This window comes from Bombyx mandarina, chromosome 11, assembly GCF_030267445.1.
Source record: "Bombyx mandarina strain Sakado chromosome 11, ASM3026744v2".
NCBI lineage: Eukaryota > Metazoa > Arthropoda > Insecta > Lepidoptera > Bombycidae > Bombyx > Bombyx mandarina.
The window spans coordinates 7,692,151-7,704,602 of record NC_143218.1 but is presented as its reverse complement, the minus strand read 5'-3'; the positions used below and the strand labels follow the sequence as shown (position 1 = coordinate 7,704,602).

Here is a 12,452-nt window from a genome sequence, read left to right as displayed (position 1 = left end):
TAAAATAATGTACTACGACTTATTATTTATAAAAAGTGTCGCGACAGCATATGTCTAACTATTATAGTTATGCCGCAACAAGTGTTCTTTTATTAAAAAAAATAAAACAACGTCAAATATCGTTGAAATTTTTGTTAAAGACCGAAGCGGAGCCGGATCGGGTTGTTTTTTTTTAATAAATTATCTTCGAATGATTTATCTAAATCAATTATTTCGGTCTTACCTCCTGGTTGCACTGGGAGCAGAAATCGTGCCGGCAAGTCGGACAATGTGCGGGACTGGCGGCCCGGACGGACACCACCGTGTCGCATCCGACGCGGGGACAGAACGCTCGACCGGAGTCCATCGCCACTTCTGTTGACAAAATATATTAACAGAGATCATAATTTTTGTTATTCCGTAAAATGCTAATCGTATATATCGAATTGAAGTGCCTTAATTAAAAATTATAAGAAAAACTAGCGGACCCGACAGACGTTGTCCCGTGAATGCATACAAAAACAAAAATTCATTCAAGTCGATCCAGCCGTTTAGTTGCAATATAGATAAATAACCTAGATACTGACTGCAACGCCATCGAAGCGCAAACAAAAAAATTCATTCAAATCGGTCCAGCCGTTTAGGAGTTCAGTTTTTTTTCCTATCTAAGCTGATGGTCTAGATAGGCCATATCAGCGTCACCGGGCTAGTAAGTGAGCTCACGGGGCTCAAGTTCTAAGGTTTCAGTATAGTTACAACGGCTGCCCCACCCTTCAACTCGAAACGCATTACTGCTTCACGGCAGAAATAGACAGGGTGGTGGTACTTACCCGCACGGACTCACAAGAGGGCCTACTACCAATAAGCTATATGTATATGTATACATCATTTATCATAAAACGAGTCATATAATATGAAAATAAATTAAAATCTCGAACGCGCTCTATAAGCGAAAGTCAGGGACGTACGTTGGTTCTTGGCCCAAGGCAAGAACTTGAGCGTATTTCGAAAAAGGCCATACTGCCGTGAAAATTTTTTTTATGATTACATTAATGTGTACATAAGGAAATGTATGTATGTATGTAATTGCATATGAACGAATGTTTTTATCGAATTTATAATTTCGATCAACGTTCCACTGTTGTGCTAAAGTTAAACAGCTTTATTGAATTTTTATTAATAAAAAATAAATTAAGAATAAAATAATAATAACAACATGCAGATAAGAGTTTTACGACCAATCATAAAACCCGAATTTATGGTTGGTTGTATTTTGGACCGATATATTAATTACACGACAGCCGTTTTTTTTAAATGTTAAATCAAAGTACAGAACCACAACGTGCCTAGTGCGAGTTTTTTAACTTCTCGATCGCGTAAAGGTTAACTCAAATTTATATGGAATTCGAACATCTTCCCTACATTTGCCTCTACGTTTGCCGCTGTTCCAACTCCATACGAATTTGAGTAATAAGCACACAGAGCGCGTGTTTGCTTCGCCGAAAAAAACGCACAATCCGCACGGGCGTCACACCCTTCAGTTCGAAATGAGAAATCGCCTTAACGATACGTTTTCTCCAAGGAGCTGTAGATGGAGTACCCATCCAATACCAGAATTTGGTGCTATAGTAGGTATATGCATAGACCTCTACCAAAAAGAAAAGAGATAGAGGAGAACATTCAAAGAAACATCTAGATGTACTATATAAAGTTATGCGCGCTCCCCCTTGGTTTCCGTAGTGGCAGCAGATAAATTGCGCAGACATATAGACAGGAGGATACCTCCCCTCCACATATATTCACGATTGGTCGATACAATTTTACTACCTTTGAGTGTAGACGAGCATACAATTGACCTGAAGGCAAGTGGCCACCGATGCTCACGGGCGACAACATTACTGGGAGCAAAGCTGAGTCGCCTACCACTGAGAATTGCGGCTGAGCGCAGAGGTTCCAGATCAACTATGCTCTGGAGAATGGCAGTGTGACGATAGATGGAAGATGACGGGTTCATCTTGAAAAATCCCTCGAAGCCACTCCCCGTGGGACAAACGAGTTGATTTTAAATAAAAAACAATTATGAGATGGTACGGTTGTTCCAATAATTTGCAGCACCTTTACAAAGTCAGTGACAAATAAAACGTGTTTTGTCCTCACCAGGATACGACCTCCAGCACCCGGTTCAAAACGACGAGGTCAAGATGACTACTGTCAAAGTTCAAGAATTATCGATTCCGAGAACGAATTCATATGCGAAATTATCTGAACTAGAGGTCCCGCAGTAGTCGAAATTCGACTATAATTAATTGGAATTGTAAGTTTGTACACTATTATGATTGTATTTTATACTTCTATAATCACAAATTTCGCCAAGACTACACTATAAAAAATATTAATAAAGACAAACAATATATTTTAATCTATTCTCAATTTGACAACAGACGCCAAGAACAAAAGTTTGTCAATAAATAGTATGCATGCGTGTGTGCGTCAAATACATGGTATGTGGTGTGTGTAATGTTTTCTTTTTTATTTAATGTATCTTTTATGCATTATTTTAAAAAAATATTTGCATTGTGCACTTCTTCTCTATATTCTCTATAAGTGTGGAAAATTTCATACTCCTCCGTCCGCGCAATTTTCGTAAAAAGGGATACAAAGTTTTTGCTTCACGTATTAATATATAGATGCGTTATCAGGAAACAACGTATCGTGTCGTTTCATTTAAAATGTTACATTTAATTTGAATATTATGGTTTTTGATACTGATTTAAGACAGGAATGTGCCTTCTCTCTGAAGTGAAAACTTCTTTAACATCATTGTGATTCAAAAGTCGATGAAACGAAAAAGAGATAGACACATAAATTCGTAAGATTTAACATGAGAGAAAATGAGATAGAAAGCATTATACAGAGTTTCTCATATTCGTGATTCTCTTTGTGCTCTGCTTGGTACGTAATATTCGTAATATACGAATAAAATGTACAATAAATATCAAATTTTGTATCACCATGATCATCACTAAAACCTACAATTAGCCTCTTCCCGAAATTTTACATTCGTCGCATTATCTTGAAGGTTTCACTTCTAGCGCGTGTGAATTGCACAGGTTTTTTTTTATTTTCTTTGCTAATGAGTTTTCTAGTCGTCTTGCTTTATCCGTTTTTTTATTGACTTCTTTTTTAATGCATATACCGGAAACTTCGCGGGAACAGTGGCAGTGCTTGTGATTTCTAATATAAAAAAACGTATGGCACTCGGGAACTGCTGCGGTAAAGCTATTGCATAGCATTTTTTATCAACTTATGCAATTATAATTAGACAATGACAATAAAAGCAAAACCTTAACTGTCCCCTTCACACTCATAAGCTAGACCGCGCGAGAGAGAGATGGGAAGACTTTTCATGATGCGCACGTAGTGTGACGTCACGCCACGCGCTTATTCACAAACACTACACAAGCGCAACGTGTGAATGTGTTGAACGCGAGCTACATGGTAGGCGGAGTGAGGGATGTAAGGTTTTTTTCGTTACGGAATTTCATGATTCGGTCGCCGCGCTCAAGGCCCGCGATAAAAGCTATGCAATAGCTTAATAAGCGATTATACAATGCTGTTGCACAAAACAAAGCGAGACTTTGACCGCATGTCTGAAGGTGGCGTTCAAGATGTGATATATATAAGTTCCGTTAATGAATGGTTTAAGGTCGGATGGGCCATGAGGTCCAATAACCGTCTGTAACAATACTAAAAAAGTCGCATCCAGTCAAAAAATGTAAATATCAGACAATTCAATGGACAATTTACACTCCACTCCATAAATGAATTTATTTTACGAAATATTTCTCAGGAACATTGAGAGAACCGTGGTTTTTGATAAAATCCTTTTGCCTTTCTGTGGCCGCACGATATAAATAGCGGTTCGCGGATAATTGAGGTTCAAAAGAACTTAAAAGGTCAAGTGTTGGAGCCCTTTCTGTTCGTTACGTATACAGAGTTATCTATAGCATTTCATTTCAGACTTAATGTTTTTCAGCGACGTCTTTTGACAATGAGATCATTGATTTGGATATACATCCCAGTCATCTACAACTATAGTTAGTATATCCTGTTATCTCACATGCAGCATCAATTTTTTTTTTATTGCTTGTATCGATGGACGAACTCGCGGCTCACCTGATGTTAAGGTTACCGGAGTCCATAGACATCTGTAACGTAAATGCCGCCACCTACCTTGAGACATGAGTTCTAAGGTCTCAGTATAGATACAACGGCTGCCCCACCCTTCGAACCGAAACGCATTACTGCTTCACGGCAGAAATAGGCGGGCTGGTGGTACCTACCCGTGCGGACTCACAAGATGACCTACCACCAGTAATTAGGCAAATTATAATTTGGCGGGTTTGATTTTTACTACACGATGTTATTCCTGTAAACATTTGTTAAGTACGTATTTCATTAGAAAAATTGGTACTTGTCAGTAGGGTCGAGCAGTGGTGCATTGTTAGATACGAATGAACCGGACGTCTTATCCTTTAGGCCACAACGACTTCATATGTCCTCGCTAATTATCTGTTCCCTCCGAAATTCTTCCTGCCTTTGGGGCAGGAGGCCCCAAATCATATTTGTCCAAGTTACGTATTGCCCGTGCAGGTATCTTACAAGTTTAGAATTTTTGGTAGGCTTCGGTGACCACGTCATACCGAGTGTGATCTAATAAATATTGAGAATCACCTGCATCTCCACTGCAATGATTTTTTTATTGCTTAGTTGGGTGGACTAGCTCACAGCCCACCTGGTGTTAAGTGGTTACTGGAGCCCATAGACATTTAGAACGTAAATGCGTCACCCACCTTGAAATATAAGTTCTAAGGTCTCAGTAAAGTTACAACGGCTGCCCTACCCTTTAAACCGGAACGCATTACTGCTTCACGGCAGAAATAGGCGAGGTGATGGTGGTACCTCCCGTGCGGACTCAAAGGAGGTCCTACCACCAGTAATTACGCAAATTATAATTTTGCGGGTTTGATTTTTATTACACGATGTGTTCTTAGAGGTAATGACAGAGGAAAGATATTCCAAGCGGGCGAAGTTGCTCGGTAGATCGACGCTCAGAATGTTTTTGTTCGGAACTTGTATATACGCCAGCTTATCTTGAAAACGTAATTAGTGAAATTCAGGCATCAGTTACAAATGCCTTGTATTTTATGATAACTACCCGCTATTTGTTATTGAGTTTGCTGATACGATAGATCACAGCTGCGTTATGGTCAGTGGGCTTACATTGACCATATCTTCGAAGGTAATAAAAATATCATGAAAATTCAGGAGGATGAGTGTAGGGTTCGGATGTGTAGCTCGTAAATCTATAGGTCTCCTGAGAGGACGTTTTGCGAGTAAACTCGAATAAATTCCGAATATTTATGTAGATAAAAAGTTAATGGGAATTAAACAGTGATATGTGTGCGTACGCTGTACACTAATGCTCAACCACAAAGCATTTTATATCTTATTTCAAACTATTGTAGATTTACATTTAATAAAATAGTGTATTTCGTATAATATATTGCTGCAAAAGTATTGATTAAATTTTTTCGTGTATTTTTCTTTTTAACAAAATTATGTTTTTTTTTACTTCTTGACGGAAACGCGTGTAGGGAAGCCGTGTGAATGTTTTGTTTTATTTTATTAACTTAGTGTTTATTCATGTTTAAATGTGTAATAACGGTGATTTATTAATCTTTTTGTAACTGTAGCACCTGTGAAAGTGTACAAACGTGAAAAAATCAAAACAAACACGCTGGATGCAGCTCCTCAGGCTCTTCCAAAATCCACCAAAACGTCTCTGTAAATAACCGTTATTTTATTGAGACTTTATCTCATTCCTTAATTGGTTTTCTTTAATTTCATCCCAATTGATTAAAGTTCCAAATTAATCAACTTCACATATTATTATGATATACTTACAGAATATAAAATTATAATATAACAATCTACATCAACTATCTCTTTAAATCTACACAATATCTCTATAATATAACAACAGAATATAAGAAGAAAATATAAGACTTTGCTTAAAGGACTCGTTACACCAGACCATAAAAAGTCCAAAAAAAGAGTTTCAATATAATAAACTTTAATTGATCCTCATTTTAAACCAGTGAACGTTCATTTAACGAACCGTTTTATTAAACTTTGCGAGGAAACGGCGCAAGTAAATGGTGAACAGTAGATAAATGTTAATAAGCTTTAGTGGTATTGTTATGCCAGTACGAGTAACGCCATCTATTGGCAAATACCGGAAAAGGATATAGAAACGATTAGTACTATCGGAATGTGGTCGAGAAATATTATGGTTGTATAACTAACGATATCTGTTGCCAAATTGCGGAAACGGATATCGAAGGAACTATCTCCTACTACTACTACTATTGGAAAAATTCTGGAAAATTGTCGTGACAGTGCGTATCATAGTGTTAGATCCTGAGAGCGCCGCCGAAATTGCATCACTTCAAACACAGGTGAAGCGACAGTGATGAGTCCGCTGACATCTCACACCAAGTCATTCGCTCTACACACAATCATTCAAATTGTTTTACATAACGATACAAGCAATTGTATTTACCGCTACGTAAATATATACATACGTTTACAGTCAGCCCCCCAAATATGTGCAATCATTCCGCCTAATTCTGTCGCGAAAAGCAAAGCCGCGATTTCCACTTTGAAAAATGAGACAGAAATCATACAGCAGCACCATTAAGAATGTTTCAAAGTGGGTAAACGTTCAATGCCAAGTGGACTATCCAATCAGTTTAATAATAAAAAATCAATTTATAATTTTATATTACAATTAAACAGTTTTGTAGGCAATCTTTTTTTTTTGCCCTTTTAGGCAGATAAGCATACCCCTAACCTAATGGCCCACCTAATGGTGAGTGGTTACCGTCTGCAGCTACCGTCAGCAATGCCAGGGGCAGAGCCAAGCCGCTGCCTACCGTTCCGTTCACACTCACAAGGTTCTGTACCAAAAGTGCACTAGTTTTGATTTATATTAAAAAAAATATGTACCATAATTTCATGGTTGACAATTAATTTTTTGCAATTTAAATGTCACACACTACACTTAGCAAAACATTCGATTACGTAACTTGATCATTAATCGATGACCTTATCCTTGCTATTTTGACCAAACTCGGCAAATATATAAATCGTATCCAACGGTCAAGGAACATATTCACGACAAACTAGCGATATAAATTTCAATAATTTCGTGAGAAATTTAAACGAGTTGTTAGTGATCTTAATCAAATGAATATTCATCAGAAGGTATTAGAGATTATAAGATGAACAGTCTATACGGCTACAAACAGACAAGAGCGACCTTGGAATAATATCTTATATCTTTGTGTCGAGCTAAAACTACATATTATTTTACCATAAACTCGTCCGTAGAAGTAGTAATTAATATAAGTTCTATTCTATGTCTGCTTTTCTTTTCTGAAGAATTAAGAGCCCAGGGCTACGATTTGCCTTGATTTGACAATTTATGAAAAAATCGCGGCATTTTTAGGAGCCACTGGATGCCATTCTTTGGTAAGCAGAATCCACAGCGGTGATCTGGATTACGAGGTTCTGATGTCCGAGAAGAAGCTGATCCTGTGTCCCACAATAAAGTCAACAACTCAATAAAATAAGTCCAGAATAAATCTAAACGATTCAAAATCAAGTCGCTGAGAATTTGCTACACAAGTATGTCAATTTCTAAAGCCTTCAGTATATAACGCCAGACTTAAAACCACAGCTAAAAACAGAACTGTTATTTTATAAACTTCTCAAGAACTCTGAACGAATTAAGAAAAAAAATTTAGTTCGATTCAAATTTACTAGAAGATTCTACGCAATTCTAGGATAAATAATTATGAAGTATTTTGTTTTGGAAAATTTTAGAACAAAATTACGCTGCAAAGTTTAACAGGTTACTTACAAACTATGCGAAACTCTTGTACGGTAGTTTGTTAACTGTCGGGGCTTAGCCGAGCGAATCGGACAAATTGCATGAGTGAATTGTCTCACTACGTTGCACAAGTAAATAACATACGTCGTGTATTGTCCGTATTTAAATATAGGAAGGGATTAATTCGAAAAAAAAAGTAATTATCGTCGTTACGACAATGAACATGTTTGTAAGCCCACTTGATCGAAAGACTTCAATTATACAACTTTATTTATTTATTGCTTACATGGGTGAATGAGCTCACGGCCCACCTGATGTTAACTGATTACCGGAGCCCATAAGCATCTACAACGTAAATGCCGCCACCCACCTTCTAAGCTTTCTAAGAAAAAATGAGACCTTAGAACTCATGTCTCAACCTTAACTATATCAATTATTGAAACGATCTACTCGTAAAAGCGATGTGACAAGATTCGGAGGAAACTTGACACAGTTTTTTTTTAACTGTCAATAATATTATCCTGGATAGTGCTAACAGAAAAATAAAATTCCAGTAATAACATATAACAATCGTATCTACTAGAATTTAATTTAGTTATTTTATTTTATTTAATTGTTCCTGGGGTAGATTCTAGTAGTAGTAATATTTTGAATTCGAGTGTTCCTGATATAAAGACATCTTACTCGGAGACTCGTCGATCCGAATTATCTTCTCAACTTCTTAAACTTATGATTGGCTCAATTTTTAGGTTTGTATTATGTTTATCTAATCAACAATCCTGCTGCATCGTCATCAGAGGAGATCCTTCACTAATACTACTTATGGTAGGGCGTGTTGTGAGTTCGCACGGATAGGTACCACCGCTCAGACTATTAAAGCACTTTCTGTTTGAACACCGTCTGGGTGGGACAGCCGTTGTCCACACCAGGCAGACATTGAGCTCGTTCCATCCCATCTATGCACATTAATTAACGAAAGCAGAGTTCCTACTCACCATGATTGAGCCTGAATTTGAGATGCTTCTCCATAACAGCGGGTTCAACGAGAGCGGAGATCTCGTCTAAGGCGAGGGCGGCGCCCAGCCTGCACCTCGCGTCAGGGCACGAAACCTCATAAGCGCCGTTACAGACTTCGAATTCGACGTATGCTTTCATACACTGCAACAAAGAGGTGAATTAAAAAGATGAATCCTTAACAGGTATCTAAGCAGTTGCGTAGCGAGGGGGGCTAGGGGGGGAGCATAATGCACCGGGCGGTACTCAAAAAGGGGCGCCAAATGGGTCCGCAAAACAAAAAATTGCTCGATATTTTTTATTGTTTTTATTTTTATTGATTTCTTACCCACGGGACGGCTGTATCAAAAAAAAATAGGAAGTCAAAACGTTGGGATGATAAAATAAAGAGTATAGCCCAGCCCACATTGGAGTCAAATGGCCAAAAATAGAGAATATTAGCAATCTTTAGAGGAGGCCTTTGTCGAGGGACAAGCTGTTTTGAAACCACACTGGACTTCGAACGAATACTTAATTATAAGTTGGATTTAAGTTTAAGTTGCTAATTAATAAGTAAAACAGTAATAAAGGCTTATTTTATTTTATTTTTTAATTGATTTCTGCATAATATATTTTTAATTTAGTGCCAGTGTAATAAATGTTAATCCGCAAGTAAAAAGAAAATAAAGAGGGGTTGTTAAAAAGGTATTGTTCCCCGGCCGCGAGTTTAGATCGTTACGCCACTGTATGTAAGCGCTAGCACATCTACGTACATCTACATCTACGTACCCCCTTAATTATGCCTAATTTAACAATAGTACGCTGCTTCCTGGATCCCATGCATTAGTCAGCGTACGCCGATAAAGTCGAAGGTTATTTTTCCACGAGCGTACAGACAAAAAATATATATTTGGTTAACGTTTTCATTAAATACTAGCTGACCCGGCAGACTTCGTAGTGCCTCAATCGATAAATAAAAGACCTAAACTTTTAAAAACGTTAAAAAATAAACTTAAAACAAACACAAGAAATCGGTCCGACGGGGGACACATCAAAGGAAAAACAAAATTGTTATTTTTATTTAATTCCGAGCTTTTTCATATTTATCTAACTTTTAAACCTTCTCTGGGCTTCCACAAATAATTCAAGACCAAAATTAGCCAAATCGGTTGAGCCGTTCTCGAGTTTTAGCGAGACTAACGAACAGCAATTCATTTTTATATATAACTAGCTGACCCGGCATACATTGTTTTGCCATATATAAGATTTCTAGGGAATTTCTAGTGTAGAAAAAAAAACTAACTTATTGTAAGTGTGTAAGGATGTGGTAAATGAGTGAAAGGTATGTAGTGCTGTGAACGATGAGGGAATATATAATAAAAATAACAAAACCTCATTCAACCACATAATACCTCATTATAACAAAAAAAAATGTCCAAATAAAAAAAATATGTTAGGGGTGGACAACCCTAATCACTTAGAGGTATCAAAAATAGATAGTAGCCGATTCTCAGGCTTACTGAATATGCATAAAAAAATTCATGAGAATCGGTCAAGCGGTTTCGGAGGAGTATGGGAACGAACATTGTGACACGAGAATTTTATATATTAGAAGATAGAGACTAGCGGCCCGCTCCAGCTCGCTCGCTTTTCCCGAGTGCTATGACATGTCCTTCTTCAAACGAGGCTTGTGGAGAGTATTAAGCGTTAGGCAGCGGCTTGGCTCTGCTCCTGGCATTGCTGAAGTCCATGGGCGACGGTAACCACTCACCATCAGGTGGGCCGTATGCTCGTTTGCCTACAAGGGCAATAAAAAAAAAAATTTTTTTCAACGATATATTATTATGACGTTGTTTTATTGTTTAAAATAAAAGAACACTTATTGCGGCATAACTATAATAGTTAGACATATGCTGTCGCAACACTATTTGTAAATAATAATGTGTTCTATAAAGTCGTAATAAATTATTTTATTCTATCACGAATAGTTTTCGCAGGGCACGCGATGTAAAGAATATTTTAGGTAATTTTTAGGTTTTTTACACCTTGCGTTACATTATTAGAGTTTTAGTAAGGTTCCCTAATTTTTTTCAAAAAAGATTATAGCCTATGTCACTCGGGAATAGTGTAGCTTCCAAACAGTGAAAGAATTTTTCAAATCATTTCAGTACTTTCGGAGCCTATTCAATACAAACAAACAAACAAATATTTCCTCTTTATAAAATTAGTATAGATATAGACAATTGTATTTGCGTGTATAGATCTGCTCGTTATTCTTCACATCCATGTGGTTCTTTCGTTCATTATGTAAGTTCTCATTTAAGAAATTCAACCTCAAGGACGAGAGACGTTGGGCGTCAAATTTGATTAATGTTACTAAGACCCCAACCTCATCTCAAGGCGATGGTGTTACGTTGTGACCCAAAAGCATCCATCACAATGAGAGCCTTAGTTTGTATAGATGTGAATAGCGCAAATTCCTCCCCGTCGCCTTGTAAATCCTCAATGCCGAGGGGTCGTGACCTCTGTGCGATTGCAGAATCTTCTTGCGGACTATATCGCTTCATGTCGATTTGTCCTCGGCGGCGTGAACCGCCTCACATACGAAGGTGTTCAGTATTTTTATAAAGCACAAGTCCGGCCTCGCGTGGAGTACTGTTCCCATCTCTGGGCCGGGGCTCCCAAATACCAGCTTCTTCCATTTGACTCCATACAGAGGAGGGCCGTTCGAGTCGTCGATAATCCCATTCTCGCGGATCGTTTGGAACCTTTGGGTCTGCGGAGGGACTTCGGTTCCCTCTGTATTTTGTACCGAATGTTCCATGGGGAGTGCTCTGAGGAATTGTTCGAGATGATACCGGCATCTCGTTTTTACCATCGCACCGCCCGCCACCGGAGTAGAGTTCATCCATACTACCTGGAGCCACTGCGGTCATCGACAGTGCGTTTCCAGAGGTCTTTTCTGCCACGTACCATCCGGCTATGGAATGAGCTCCCCTCCACGGTGTTTCCCGAGCGCTATGACATGTCCTTCTTTAAAAGAGGCTTGTGGAGAGTATTAAGCGATAGGCAGCGGCTTGGCTCTGCCCCTGGCATTGCTGAAGTCCATGGGCGACGGTAACCACTCACCATCAGGTGGGCCGTATGCTCGTCTGCCTACAAGGGCAATAAAAAAAAAATAAAAAAAAATTCAGGGTAAAATATATAAAGGCAAAAATTTTAATGTAAAACATTAATGTACTAAAAGTTATGTGTGTGGAGTTCTGGTTGGTTTCTGACCATGAAAGTATTTTAGTTGAGAGGATATGATCACTGCTGACCAATTTAGTGATTGGAATACACAGACACGGTATCGTGAATTCCGCCACCCACAATGAGTTGAGTTCGAAGTCTGTCCACCGTCCAAACTGGAACGCAAGAGTGCTTCGCTACAAATAGACAAGTTAGTGGTACCTAACCATGCGGGCTCACTCATATACGACAAAGTTAGATTAACAGATTTTATAAAACTTCTAAACTTATG

The 12,452-nt window shown here is 38.2% G+C and overlaps 1 protein-coding gene across 1 annotated transcript in view; it reads right to left on the bottom strand.

Annotated features, from left to right (window-relative positions):
- Nucleotides 1-12,452, bottom strand: part of LOC114242252 (uncharacterized) — a 137,149-nt gene that overhangs the window by 26,935 nt on the left and 97,762 nt on the right. Inside the window, exons 7-8 of the mRNA XM_028173349.2 lie at nt 8,932-9,094; nt 224-354 (exon numbers count right to left, since the gene is read on the bottom strand). Of these exons, the coding sequence (XP_028029150.2) occupies nt 224-354; nt 8,932-9,094 (294 nt within the window). The remainder of the gene's footprint in view (nt 1-223; nt 355-8,931; nt 9,095-12,452) is intronic.